A 15,812-nucleotide genomic window follows, 5' to 3' on the forward strand; every position below is an offset into this window, starting at 1 on the left:
TTACGTTGGAGAGAAAATTATTCTTGAGTGCACCGTAATTTTCTCTTGAAAGGATTTGCATCAATGCACAAAACATTTCCATTTACAGCTTTTTGCATATGCCTTTATCTAGAGTGACCTATTCTTATAAACAGAAACGTATTCTCATGCTAGTACAAAAAGATCAGGGTCTAAGAGTACTATCAAGTTAGAGAGAATTACAGAAAGAGAAAAATGAATGAATAACTTGGCGCTCATTTAAGTGCTTGATGAAGAGGTTGGTTTTTATTGAGCACAGAGTTTTGAGGCACGTCTTCCCTGTACCTTCATGGATGGTGGGTCATGTCGAATCAAAGGGAGGCTGGAAGGGATTGGAGTTGGGTTTGGGTTTTATTTCTACTGAAAAAATGTCAACAGTATTTCTAACACACAAGAAACTTTTTACGCTACAGCACTACACTACGCTTTCATAATCTCATAAAAACAAATGAAACCACATAGGTTCGGATGCAAGCGGAGGTTTATTTGAATCATTATTTAAAAATCCCCTACCTTTAAGTCATCTTCACAAAGGAATAATTCCATAAATTGAATTCCATGAATCTTGTTAAAGTTATAGTACTCATAATACACATACATTATTTATGTTTAAAATAGAAGATTAAACTTCAGTCAAAAAGAGTGAAATGCATTTAAATGACACAAGCCTTTTCCAACATAAAGCTATAATGATCATTTAGTTAATACAAACAAAACAAATATGGGATCCAAATATTTATTGGTGGATTGAACATGCAACTAAAATATAAAATAGATTTTTTTTTTCAAACAAAACATTTTTTAACAATTTATTCTGAGGGGCCTAATGAAAGATTTAAATAAAAATATCCTAATCATAATGTAGGGTATAGAAAAATGAAAAATAAAGGTAGGTAAGCAATTGTTTAATAATCACATTATAGAAATGGTAACATTTATATCTGTGCAGCTTTTATGTCAAAATTCCGACTCAGCTAAGCAGTAAGTGCTTTGAACATACTGTATTTCTCCAGTAGTATCTGTGAGCCGCTGCAGCGTTTGCGCTGTGTTGTCAGATGAGCCGTGGGCAGATTTCATATCCACTGTCTTTCTGGTAGAGAGTGACATTTGGATTAAGGATGACAGCAGTGTCATTTATTCAGAGGCTGGAAGAGAAATGCAGGGATGGACATGCAGTGTGACAGCTTGTCAGGTTTAAGCTGATGGACTCCTTCATGATGTGTTTGTGCGTGTGTCTGCGATCGTAGGTGTCCTAGACAAGCCTGGGTCAGTCTGTGCACAGGTTCACATCAGTTGTTGACACTTTGTGTAATGCTAAGGATAGACTCTTCAGTGAGGTTATAAGGTATGGCCTTTGTTTAGCTTTCTGTCAGCAGGAGGAAATGTTACCTTGTTTGTCCTTGCTCTTGAGATGATTGATCTGATTGGTTGATTTGACAAGCCACGCCATTAATATACAGAATTTAAGTTGACAGTGTGTTGCATTTTATAATAATCTTCTTAATTACTAATAATTCAATCAGACCCTTGCTACATTGGAGTAATACACTCATTTTGTGTACATGTTTGAAAGCCAGGACATGTGTACATAAGCTCACGTTCCACATTAATATAATAGACAATTATGTCAAATATTCCAAAGAAACAATTTAGTTCACAACTTTTTCCTCTTTTTCCACATACCCGGTTATGGATTTTTTTTAAGTGGTCATTATAAACTATTGTAAATAATCAACATAGAATAGTAACAAAACACAAGAGACTACTTAAATGGCTATAACTTATTAATTAGGTGGCTATAATTTAGTAATTATCTATGACATACAGCTTGGAAATACCTCAATGTCCTGTTGCCGTAAATTGTCAGCTAACTTAAATTTGTAAAAAAAATAAAAATAAAAAAAAAAATCAGTAACTGATCCAGATTTGTAATTTCAGCATTTATTAGTCAAATGGTCAAATTTTTTTATTTTATTTTCGGTAGTCTTTATAATAAATTTAAAAAAATGGGACTTCATTGTAGCAGCTAATTTTACTCACTATACACTATAAAACACTCTACACTATAAAATCTATGCTTTGGTCATCTAAGAACGTTTAAAAATCATGTATTTTTCCATTAAGGCATGCGCTATCCCTTAAACTCCTGGCTAATTATTTACTTATTTATTTTAAAGCATATTATCTGGAGACTACCATGAGTCAGTAGCACCACTGAAAGTAATAAAAAAACTGATTTAGTTGATGTAGCTGATGTGAGTCTGATCCCACCTGGGAGCTTTAAGGGTTTACATACCAGGGAAAAAGCAGAATAAAAGTAAAATGCTAAATTATCTTTGGATTTTGACTGAAAACCGACATTGTACACCATTCCCTGAAGCGACCACATTCTTTAGAGCACACACACTGGTCTTGTTTGCTTCCAGCTCAGTGAATAGGTTCAGCTAAGCTGTTTTTCAGACTCTGAGGCCTTAGCACACAGTGTCCGGTAAGAGACAGGCTCGGTATTGTGAAGTGTAGCCTCATCTCTCTGCTGAGAGTGGCAGTGAGGTGCAGGAAGTTACACTGTAATAATGTACATCCCACACTACACATAATGGATGCTTGGGATCTTCAAAGAGCTTCTCGAATCCTCTTGCTTTCTCTTTCTCACTCTCATATTCCCCTCAGGGCTCCCATGATGGAGCTGTGTGCTTCGTAGCTTCTCTTCTGCACTCTATTCTGGTTTTTATACGTTGCCGATCTTTTTATTCCGTTCCTCCCATCATCTTGTTCTTTCTGCCCCCCCGTGGAGCTGCTTCTAAGCAAGAAAACAGAAAAAGGAAAGAGAAAAAGAGCTGATGAGGATCATAGTGGTTGTGCTCCTGCCTTGAATCTCGCTATCGCTTTTATTAAAAAGGGGACATAGCTTTTATGCACATGTACACATGCAGACTAAAAAGTGCATCATGTACAGGAAATTCCTGCAAAACCAAACACACACACAATACTGACACACCTGCACTACATATCGCAGCACGCTTAGATTTTTTATGTCACTAATATTTCCAATTATACTGATGTCCTAGATTTGAGTCTGTGTAGGTTGATTGTGTAGGTGCAGTAAAATAATGAAATGCATAATCAGTTGTTTTCTTTCCTGCATGCACTTAAGCAGCATGGAAACCAGGTTATTCAAGTCTTGGTAACAGCACAGTGTGAATAAATACTTTCTTACTTGCAGCTGGCTACAACACTCTACCTGGAGCTCCTATACATTATTTCTTTTTCTGACAGACAATCGCTAAACAAATGGACTGCATTACAGACCTGGTTGGGTTTCATTTCCAGCCTCCTACACAGAGTTCTGCTGGTTATTCTGCATGAATAGCTAGTAAGCTAAAGGATCATGACAAAAATGACTTTCAACCACTTAATCACAATGACAATCATCCGAGAAAGTATAAATTGCCCCCTGTATATGGAGAAATACTTATGGCTACATATGTATGTATTGTATGTAAGCCATGACCTGTTATGCATTATCATGAGATATGTATATATCAAATTAATAATCTAGTAAATAGAGATACACAGTCCAAATGATGGGTTACTTGGAAAGTAACAGCCTAAATACCCCCTAACAATATGTTACATGAAAACCTTTAAATTACAGTACATCATATTGTTACAGCAATCCTTACATTTTGCTTGACTAATTGCTTGACTAATTGCTTGACTAATAAATGACTAATAAATGACTAATTATTGACTCTGTGATGTCATCTGTAATTCTTTTTTTTCTGCAAAATATTTCTGGTCATATTAAACCCTTGAGAAACTGAGCTTTTAACCCCCAGGGACTTACTTGGGCAAACGAGCGTGAAATGAAAATAATGAAAGCAAAAGTGTTCCCACTGGACCTGTGTGACATAGAGTAAAATGGTCCTGGGGGTCAGATGAAGGCAGATTGAGACACCCAGAGCCAGAGGAATGCAGTCAGATCTGCCCACTTACTCTCCTGCACTTTTTTTTATCAGGGTTGGACCAATTTCCTGACTTTTGTTCCTCTGATAGTTAGCTGGAGGTCACAGTGACAGGGCGTAATTTTTTTAGTCACTATAAATCTAATGTCAGTGTCATCTTAAAGTGGCCGTAAATGATTCCCACCAGATTTAGGCTACCAACTTATATCAATCTTGCCAAACAGATCAGAGTTTTAATCAAGCAGTTACACACATGATTCCAAATCAAGAACTTGCGGTAGTGCGTACACTTTATGGATGCAGCTAGTAGGCTGAATGAAAAATCTACACCAATAATGGTGCTCTAGGAATGTGCATAAGAAATAAAGCGTGGGTGAGGTGAGGTGTGCTGTTACAGAAAAATAATCAGCAGCAAGGTCGTGTGGTGCAGCAGAGCAGAGGACAGCTACAACAAGTACAGAAGTATTTTTATTCTACTTATACCAGTGCAACTTGAAAACAATTACAATTTTGTATATGTTGTACTTCTCATTTATATATAGCTACATTGAATGTTTGAAACATCTGCGAAACAACTTAGTTCCTGTTGTCACTTACATTATAGCAGTTGTGAACTTTTGTACCTTGAGAAGCTGCTTTTATTCTGGTTCACAAAGTATATCTTCTCATGTTACGGAGAATGCCAGTAAACTTGAAACTAGAACTTGACTGTTACAAAACACTGACTGACAAAAAACTGATAAATAAAAATTTCCTCACAGAGGATGTCTCCGTATCAACAATTAGATGCCATTTAATCTGTTTATATGGAGAGTCCGCTACACATATGAGTCCCTCTATGTGCTTTTCACTTATCCCTGCTCTTCCCAGCTGGAACTATAATCAGAGCCACGGTTTTATAGACTCTTAATCAGCACTTTATGACCTATCAGAATTGAGAATTTGACCATACTGTGGTATAAATACAAGCAAACAACACTCAACACCTTACTGACACCTAAGTGTTAGTTTTGCTAGTTTTGTAGCTAGCATAGCTAGTGCTAACATGGCGGCCTGGTTACAGTACAACAGCATGACTAAAGTCACAAGCTAGAATTAGCTAGCCATTTATGTTATGTGCATTTATTATTTCATAGTTTAAAAATAGAAAAAAAAGTAAAACGTTTTCTTTCTTTCCCGGGGCACTTTTCTGTTTTGTTGTGTCAGCTGTTGTCAACAATAAAGCACTGTGCTTTGTGTTAGTTTATAACCTACTCTCATACAGGCACACAATGTTCCTGAGTGGTAAATACAGCTGGAGTGTACCGAGTCTCTCTACAAAGCTGCAGACAGTTTGACAGTCTATGGACAGACATTATTTTTGTGATCTCTGTCTGAATATAACACATCCTGGAGATACAAAGCAATTTCTTACACCACATTTATTTATTTGTGCATCTCTCTCTACTTCAGATATATGCTTTTTAAACATTTAAGCCTTTGAATATTTAATGCAATGTTTAAATTAAATGATTCTATGCACAGTAATGTTTTTACAGTAGGTGATGTGTATGTGCTGTATGCTGATAAATATGGACCCATGTGGCTCTGTATTTCAGTGAAAGGAAGTGAGTAAAGAAAAAAAAGAGCAATGTTTACTGTATCAGCATGTGTGGGGACAAAAGCCATCAGCATAATGTGTTTTATCCTGTTTATCTGAGTATGATAAGTGCTTTCACTCTCTCTCTTTCTCTCCTTCTCTCTTTCCCTCACACACGCACATGCACACACACATACACACACACACACACACACTTTCTCTCTCTCTCTCTCTCTCCATTCAGAGACTGAATGTAATTAGTTCTCATGGAGAAAGCAGAGAGTGGATGTGAGGTCTATGAGTCTAGAGGCTAAAAGCTCTTGGTTTTCACTCCTATCCGTTTGAAATTCCACCTCACGGCACTCAGCAACCCCTGCAACCGTGCAAATATTATGTCTCCTTAGGAACACAATAGTGGTACTTATTTCTTTATTTTGGACATGTTTTTTTCTTTGAGCGTGGATTAAGAGAGGAAATCTTCCGATTCTCTCAGGAGCGGATTACAACATTACAACAGGAGCATTTCTGAATGGAGTCTATGGAGCAGGAATCCATTACACACATGTATACCTGCACACATGCAGTATCAGACATATAGTGCATACTGCACACATACACATACAGTATGTACACATGTGCACAATTAAAGGCAAATAAAGACATCCAGATAGTGTCAGTGTTTCACCCAGTGATCTGTGGGCTGAGGTTGATATAATGTACACTTGTGCACAAGTTAATATTAGAAATATTATGATGGATTATCACATGTTGTTATTGTGAGTTTGTATTGAGTACAGAGGGGCCCCAAGTGGGAATGTCTTGGGAAAGAATAATGCCTCGTATGTCCAAGTAGAGACTTCAAGATGTGCCAAGTGTGTGCTAGGAGAAATTCCATGATTCAGTGTTTTGTAGATAATGGCAGAAAACATTTTGTGGCTTAAGAGATTTAGGGTTCTTTCTCAATAGATGCAAACTATGTTGCGAGATACCTGTGTGAACTTCAGAATGTGTCGTGGTAATTCTGCAATTAGACAGTGAACGTTAAAGAGCGAGGTTTAAAAGGGGGGGGTCTATTAAAAAGGGGGAAGGGATTTAGTATTTCAGATCTTGATGATTATGCCAGTATTATGCACACACATGCAGAGTCAAAAAATTCATACACCACATTGAAAGTCTGGGCTTTTTTATTTAGAATTGTAAATAAACTGAATGATTAGAAATTTAGAACTATTCAAAACAAATAAAGTGAATGTTCGAGATCTTGAATATATAATATTCAAGATTCTACACTATTTCTAGGTCCCTGATGAAAATGTAGTCAAATCTGTGATATTGATCATGTTAACTGCTTTGTACAAAAGGCTATTTACCTCATGTCTAATCTATTCTATTGAAGTGTGGGTGGGGAAATGACACTCTAATGGATTCGATCTAAAATGGATCGTAAGGTTTTGCACAAATTTGTGGAGTCCATGCCAGCTTGAGTGCACTCTGTCATTAAAGCAAAAAGGGAACATACCAAATACTAAGAAACTCTGACGTTCATGTAAAGATTCTACTTTTCACTAAGTAATATAATTTGCACTAAAAAATTGTTTTATTAAAATGTATTAGAAAGTGATGCAACTTAGAAACATTTTGACTGGTGGTCTCCACTGTATGTCATGGGATAACAAGTCTGTAATGAATCCTAACTACCAATACCTGATGTGTATAATGAAGGGGAAATGGGGGTATAATAATCTTAATGATCATTATTCCACAGCACTGTTTCATTTTGTATTTGATTATTCAGAATGTGCTTAATCTTTTATAACAGCAGCTCTAACAGGTTTGCCAGCTGCAAGGAAAATCACAGGTTTATATTAATGTGCTTGTTAACGTTGTCGATAATGTTCCCTCTTTTACAAGGAGTTATATGGCGGATGCTTCATATAAACAAAGACTAATAAAGTAACAGATAAAAAAGTTTTATTTAACAAAAACATATAATCTGTAATATTATTAAGCTTAGTGTAGAATGCCTTCAGGACAGAAGACTTAACACTTTCCCATTTCTCTGTAACAAACTGCATTTTTTGTCTTATGAACATAAAGAGAGAGGCATTAAACTCATTAGAAATGGTTAAAAGGTACAATGTGTCTTGTTTAATTTTATTTAAACACAACCTTTATCAATACACGAAAAGGTACATTCATTGGCCAATTTCTGTGGTATTAGAGTTATACAATACTTCAGTATGTACTGTTACAAGAAAATAGTGAACTTCAGGGTTCCCATATAACAAACCCTGTTGTGTTTTATTCCTTACGTAGCTTTTTCACAACTGCTGTTAAGACACAGATGGACTATTTCTGTTGCCTGCGCTGCAAGCACTTGATTAAACTACTAATTTCTGGTGAATAGTCTGTCTTCCCCAATTTGCTGTGCTTTCACAGAGTAAAGCATTATTTCAAGGAGGGATGCTGGCACCTCAGTCTACTTGGCACTTCTCAAGCTTAGTTATTGTGCTTAGGAAAGCTTTTTAAATCTATGAGACAAGCAATGGAACTGGATGAAAAAAGCCTATAATAAATCACCACACCCTCCTTTTTCAATTCTGTTTCTCCCAATACTTTTGCACCTACTGTAGCATGCATGTGCCTGCACTTACATGAACGAACATGGCACATGCCTTTTGGCTTCTCCTCGTCTGAAGTAGATCCGCACAGGTCATTACATTTTCTGATGAAGATGGAACCTTTGATGTCTAGAGAGTAATCAAAAGGGCTTTACATCTCTCACGTTCAACAAATCATTAACTACTCATGTTATACACTGGAACAATAAGGCTTTATTTCTGTTGAGATGCAAGATGTTTTGTGGGTGTGCATAATTTAGTTGTCCGTCTTCAATATAAATAAGGTACTTCACTCAAATATTAACTAAACACATACAATTAATTTCATTATTTTAACAAACAAATGCAAATCTTGACACTGGAAAAATCATTATGCATAGAATCCCAGAGAAGTAATATATGTAATATATAAGTTTTCTAAAAACAATATCTAAGATCTATAAATGAAATTAAATATCACTCTGTCACTGTGCTGAGCAACTTCTGATTCGAATGAGAGGAAATGATTTAATTGGATATTACAGCGTCATGCATATCAATACCTCATGATGAAGATTATAGAGTCATTCTACTCATTATACCAAGTGCTAAGAATATATAAGGCCTTGATCTTCAGCCTTAATTTTACTTTTGAGCCACATAGGAAACAAAGTTAAAGCACAGTTACTCCATACATTTTTTACTGACCTGGTAGATAGAGCTCTACACCATCTGTTGTTCATCAGTACAGTTGCAGAGACATGCAGCATCTATGTCAAAGTGTATTGTAGCTGTCCAGATGATTTGTTGTGGCCCAACACCTTACCTATACTTTATGTTGGGTCTTTAAATCTGTAAATATTTTGAGACACTTAGCTTCAGGCCTATACTCTATTTAGTTGAAATTATACATCGTTCATCCATCGTCAGTAACTACTTTATCCTTCTCAGAGTTGTGGTGGATTGGGAGCATGTCCCTTTACCACTGGGCACAAAGTTGCCAATCCATCATGGGACATCAGACACACATTTACACCTAGGAGCAGTTTAGCGTAGCCAGTCCACTGGCATGTTTTTGGAGGTGGGAGGAAACCAGAGTACCATGCCATTAGCTCTTGGAGAGTGGTAGCTCAGTGGTTAAAGTGTTGGCCTAGTGCTCAAAAGAATTGAAATCCCAGGATCACAAAGATGCCTTCTGGGCCCTTGAGCAAGGCTGTTAATCCTCAGGTATATATATAAAAAAATGTAAATATAATGTATAACTATTTAATTAAATATATATGTAGTAAATATTCACTTCTAAATAAATCCTAAATAGAGATTTAGAATTACAGGACATATGCACTACTACTCTCTTCATCAGGAGTCACTTTGAGGAAGATCCTGTGCTTCTTAGCTCATTAAACTTTAATCAGAAAATCTATTTTCAGATCATTTCTAGACCCGTCAGGAGGATTTCCCACGAATAGAGGCCACTGTTTCTCCGCGACCTCTCCGCCAAAATGAACCCACTGGAATTATTTTATATGTGGCTAGCACACCAGTGGAGTACCACTGATAAAGCATTATCTGTGTCTGTCATTTTTCCATCTGAATAGACCACACCATCACTGATACTTTAGAAGGACAGACAGTGGTACTGTGTTTAGTTCAGTTAGCTATTAGGGTGTTTCCCATGAATTCAGAAACCAAACACAACATGTTTTTTAAGAATTTGTGTCTTTGTTTTTCCTCAGAAGATGTGAAATGTGAAGCACAAGTCTCTAGTTCTGTAATTTAAATCATGTTTTGGGATCTATAAATGGGTCTTTGTAAACACATTTACTTTACAGGAGTTTAAGTGTTGTTCCTATTAAGTTTACATTTACTAAAAGTCTGTATTTCGTGCTTGATTTTATACCTGTTCAAGAAAATTCATTAAAAACAGAGCATTAGTCATCTTTGACATGATGAGTCAGACAGTATGAGGGTGGTTAGGAACTGATCTCATTCATAGTGAAACAGCATAGGTAAGCAAACTCAGTAAGCAAGAGTGCAAATGCGAGACAGCAAGAGAGAGAAGTGTTCACTCCCAACCCTGAAGGCATGAATCACTTTATCACCCTGACAATGTGTAATATTTCCACCAGATGAAAAAAAAAAACCCCTCTCATTTGCTACTACAGTCAGAATTGCTTCACACTTACCCCATCTCTGCACTAATATTAATGTTATTCCTAACACGTTTTCTCTCCCAGGCTGATAATGTCAGACTGTATTTGTATGATTTTGAATTTTCATAACACTGGTTGTTTTGTTTTTTTTATTCCTGGAGAAATGATTGCACCAGAAGCTACTGTGCTCAACTATGTACTCAACTACAGTTCAAATGCTTCCTTACAGCGACTTAAAAGGGACTTATGAGTCATTGTTCTGGTCTCATTTACATAAATGAAGACATGTGAGACAAAGAGAACAGTCTTGCACACAAAGGAGAATGCTGCTATCTTTACAGTGAGCCAACAGTGGGAAATATAATTCATGCAAATGAGCCAAACAGATAAAGGCTTTCTTTGTCTAGCTGCTCTGTATATCTGATGGCTAAATTTAACTGCTCAGTTAATGCAGGGGTTTCAGATCAGATTTTTTGTTGTTGTTAAACCTTATTTGTTCCAGCATATTTTTTGCCAGTAAATTATACCTGTGAGCACAGCCTCCTTGTAAAAAAAAACAACAGACAGGTAGATTAACACATGCTTCATCTCCCAGCCAATGTGCCAGGGTACTATTTCTCTTTTTAATCTAACTTTGTAGCAGCTATCCATTTTCCTGGGCTTGGAGGGAAATATTCAATGTAATCATAAAGGAGAAAATGAACAATTCTCAGCTTTTGCTTTATCCAAAATAGCCAAGGCAGAAAGGCTCACAGTAGATTACAAAATTGGGTCAATTTACATAAAGATAATTTGTTCCTGAGACACCTTTTTTCATTCTAATATTTAGAAATATCATCAACATTTTAATTGGTTTTCAACATTAAAGAGGGCCTCGATAAGAGTTCATTAATTAGATAGAAAAGGTCTTGTTACAATATGTGCACATCCAGCTGCAGAAAGTGTAGAAAAAGAGACCACAGGCTTCTGAAGAATTCTCATGTGCTTCACTATTTAATTTTAATTGCTAATCATTCCTTTAATCTAAATGTTTAAACATTTTTTTTGCAACAGATGCATTGCTCTGTTCAATAGAATTCCCAATTAACAATTAATTTTCTGACCTTGCAGCTCCAGGGGTCCCTTAGAAGAAAGATTGAGGGGCAGCCGTCTGGATACACCGCTAATCAAAATGGCCACTTCTCTGTGGGCCCTGTGCCAGACTTCAAGCGTCTTCGTATGGAGACAGGCTCTCTTCGTCCTGGTGCTTGCTCTGTGGACGCAGGGCAGCCTCCAAGTTTAGCCGGGTCTATAGCTCTGGGCCAGGTTCCTCGACGGAAAGATCCCTTCATGATGGGCCAAGGTGTAGGCAGCGATATTTTCAACATGACTCTCAGAGATATGAAGAAAGAACCGACGGATATTCAGACCTGCAGCCAGTCATCAGCAGATCCTGCAATGATGGTGTTTGACTTTAAAGATGAGGGTGGAGGACAGATTGACCCTGAACTCCAGGATCTCTTTGATGAGCTCACCAAGTCAGTACCACCTCTCAATGACCTGGAGCTGGAGAAAATGCTGAAACAAGATGATGACTTTGGTTTGGATCTCGGTCGACCCAACTCTGCCGGTGCAGCCAATCCCTGCCATCATTTAGATAAACCAATCAAAACAGAGTACTCACCTGATTTTGGTCAAGCACCAGGAAGTTCTCCGCAGCTCAGGCCAGCATCTGCCGGACCTTCCTTCTCAATGGCCAACACTACTTTATCAACTTCCCCCATTGGGCCTGGGCAAATGACCCACAATCATGTACCACAGACCTCGGGTTCATCTTCAAGAGGACTACCTGCCTGGCCTGAGATGTCACATGCTGAGCAGCTAAAGCAAATGGCAGCAAACCAGCAGCCCAAACAGCAGCCCAACACTCTCCTCCACCACCAACAAAACCAAGCTGGAGGAGTGAGAAACTGGTCCTCCACCATGAGTGGCCACCCCAGTTCCTTTTGTCAGGAAACAATGTCCAGCACTGGTTTGCTAAGCCAACCAAGAGTTAGCTCTCAGGGACCTGGTCAAGGCAAAGGCATGCCCAACTGCCTCTTTAAGCCCAGTGGTTACAACCCATCAAATCCCACCGACATGAAAGCTCACAGCAATAAACCAATGCTGCATTTCACCCCTAAAGCATCAGCTTCAACCACAAGCCAACAAATCCCTCATATGGCTGGGTCGCAGAGCAAACAGACTCCACAGCAGCAGTCTACAGGAGGTCAAAACACGCAATTCCAGTTGTCTATGCAATCATCATGCCTACAACCAAAGCCCCTGAGGCCTCCTCTTAACCAGCATGGTCCTGGAATCAATTATAAAATGAACCAACAAAGACAGGTAAGACAATTTATTTAAAACATGACTGACAAACCTTCTCAGAAATCCTAAGTAGGACTTTCACCTTAACAGCTAAATTCTGCTGATGTTTTAAGCACTAATAATAAATTCAAAACAGCAGAAACAGAAAATGTATTTTTATTTGTGTAATGATTGTTAGACTAATTTGGGAGTTGACAAGCATATTATTTTAATACATCATCAGGAGAATCAGACTTGTTGAGACTTGTGTTTAAGCTGTCTCAGACTGGACTGCCTATTTTTGTATTGTCTCATGGGAGGGACATTAACATTAACTGTGGATTGTATAACAGTATTAATTTCATTTGAAGTAATGCCAGCATATTGTCCAGGGCATAACATATTAATCCCAAAATCCATATTAGTTTTTCTCCTGATTCTAAGTGCTGCTGGTCCATCTGCTCTAGTCACTTCATGTGTAGCACTTACGGAAGAGAGCAGAATCATTTTTCTCTTGCATTGACCATGAAGCTCACCCTGCACTCTACCAGCTTCTTCTCTTTACTTCATGTAGCTGTGTGTAGCTTCAGTTTTCTGTTAGTTTGTTGCTCTTGTCGCAATAAATCACAGTTTCTTGTGTCTGAGCAGTTACAGGGCGTCTTGAATATGCATATCCCCTCAAAGCGATTTGACGAGGGTCCTGGCTCGCTCGACTGTGATGGATTAACATGCAAGACTTCTAATTTCTCCGCCTGTCACAGTTGCTCAGCGCCAAGGCATAGATGTGCACAGCGGGATTTGCTAATTGGAGTTTGTTAGCTGTGAGGGACAAGTTGTGGAAAATGACAGTAATCTGCTTAGCCTGGTGCCCGTGGTTGAACCACTGATTTGTTATGATTGGGGAGATTTAGAACATCCCCTTTTTCAGTTTTGTACAAACAGCATCCCCTGCCTCGCTCTGTGTGAAACGATAACATGAACCACACAAGACGGTCCTCAGAACCCAGCCTCAATCATACTTTATCTGTTATTCCAGTTGCAGCAAACTTTGGACCTTGTTTACAATAATCAGGAATTAATTTCAATTAAAAATGTGCATAAAATGTGCATTAACTTTGATCTTGTTGCTACATTACTCAGAACTCACATTTATATTTGAGATATTTTAGCCATATGCATATCACAAAAAAGGTTTATATAAGGTTTATTTTTTCACTCAGGAAGCAATAAACACTGTAGATACTCAACATATCTATTAGGGTGGAGATTCTAATCCTAGGTCAGGATTTTATTACATTTCAAAATTTAGCCATGCAATACAAATTATGCAAATTAAATTAATCTTAGTTGATGAAATCCTTGATTCTGTCTGCATGGGTTTCCTCTAGTGTGCAACAAATTAAGGCTTGCAAGATATTTTATGTGCCCTATTGCACCTCCTCACTGTTGCAAACTGATAATAGTATTGCCCAATGCATTGGAGGGGTGTAGATTGCAGCAATGCTGAGGAAGGAAAAGAAGGGTGGCGTGGCCAGACATACATTACATGTATGTAACATTACTATGTACACATTACTTCATTACACTGAATGAATACCAGGAGCTGGTTACAAGATGGCTGTAGCTGCTAGTCACTAACATTTGCATGTATTTAGCATTTTTAAAAATTAATTACCCATTACGAAGGTCAGGAATGCTTGTGAAACTGAAGTCAGGGCAAACCTAACAAGCTAAGAGAAATTATTGTATTGTGAAGTAGCCCTGATGAGGAACATATTGTTTCCTTTATTTCAATTTAATCCCTCGTTCATTTTTCACAAGTGGCTTGATCTATTTGGCAAGCACAGATAGAGAGGCTAAGTTGCATCAGTGAAATGTTGTGTTGCTCTGCTCCGAAGTCAAATATCAAACGCAATATTTGGAATCTCTCTGCAATATCACCAATCGTTCCAAGCCTCACTAACTCTTTGTTGATTTGGATGCTGCTCCATGACTTCATTTTTCTAGACTCTTACTCAGCAGATTACCATGTCTTTGAAGCAGCATTTAGCTCCAGAGGAGGATTATCATTATTGTTGGTCACTAATGTCTTATTACTAGACTCCTATTTGCAGTTCAGTCTAATTTCAGTAACATTCATTAGGCGATTAAAAAGTCTTGTAGATAGTATGAACAAGATAACTATCCAAATGTCACCATCAAATATTTTTAAGTGTATTCCATCGAGTGACATTCATACAGGAGTCAACGAGTTTGGGTTTGAAAGTCTATTATTCTGCAGCTGAGGCCTGAGTAAGCTTTGTGTATGTTTATTTTACAATTTAATGTCAATTCAGTGATAGGAAAATCATTGCAAAACAAATATATGAAATGCAGCTACTATAAATGCACCAGTGGGTTTATGACCAAGTATTAAAACTAATGAACAAAAGAAACAGGGTTTCAAAAGGAATTTTAAAGTGAAGTTCCACAACCAGATGTGGAAATATTTCTTCAGAAGAGACCACAAATAATGAAAAGTAAATGTGCAATAGCTAACATTTTATACATCTAATAGAGAAGGGCTTTAGAACACTCTTTTTCACTAGTGTCCACATTAATTTATTTAGTTTTGTTTTCTGATCGAAATAGCTGTAAAACATACATTTCCTGAGTTTACTCATATGTTGAGAGCTCATTATGTAACATATATGCATACATGAGCTATACCCATATATTTGCACGGTTAATTAAGGTTAATAATTTATATATATTTATAATTATATATATATATAATTTATATATATATATATATATATATATATATATATATATACATATATATATATATATATATATTTATTTATATTTATATATATATTTATATATATATTTGTTCTTGGAAGATAAGAAAGTCCTGGACATTTCCACTCTATATGAAACTGTCATTCCTTTCACTGAAGAAAATGCTGCTGATGGGGTTAAACACACTGCTGAACGGGAAACAAAGGCACAGCTTCTGCTTGAACAGGGGAGAAAAATGGGAGTGCTCAGAGTCTTCCCACAGTCAACTGAATTAGTAATGCCATGGAAATAAAGGTCCCGAAATGGTGCCACAGTCCCTCTGGAACCCTCATGAGCAGAGCTGAACTTCCTCCCACCAGGAGCAGCTTGCAAAATTCCTGTGAAA

General features: G+C 37.3%; 1 protein-coding gene across 1 annotated transcript in view; it reads left to right on the plus strand.

The window, feature by feature from the left end:
• zmp:0000001236 (mastermind-like protein 2) overlaps window positions 1-15,812 on the plus strand; it is a 44,895-nt gene that overhangs the window by 21,909 nt on the left and 7,174 nt on the right. The window contains exon 2 of the mRNA XM_058413583.1: window positions 11,426-12,682. Within this exon, the coding sequence (XP_058269566.1) occupies window positions 11,426-12,682 (1,257 nt within the window). The remainder of the gene's footprint in view (window positions 1-11,425; window positions 12,683-15,812) is intronic.

The sequence above is a fragment of the Hemibagrus wyckioides genome, linkage group LG17 (assembly GCF_019097595.1).
Source record: "Hemibagrus wyckioides isolate EC202008001 linkage group LG17, SWU_Hwy_1.0, whole genome shotgun sequence".
In the NCBI taxonomy this organism is placed as follows: domain Eukaryota; kingdom Metazoa; phylum Chordata; class Actinopteri; order Siluriformes; family Bagridae; genus Hemibagrus; species Hemibagrus wyckioides.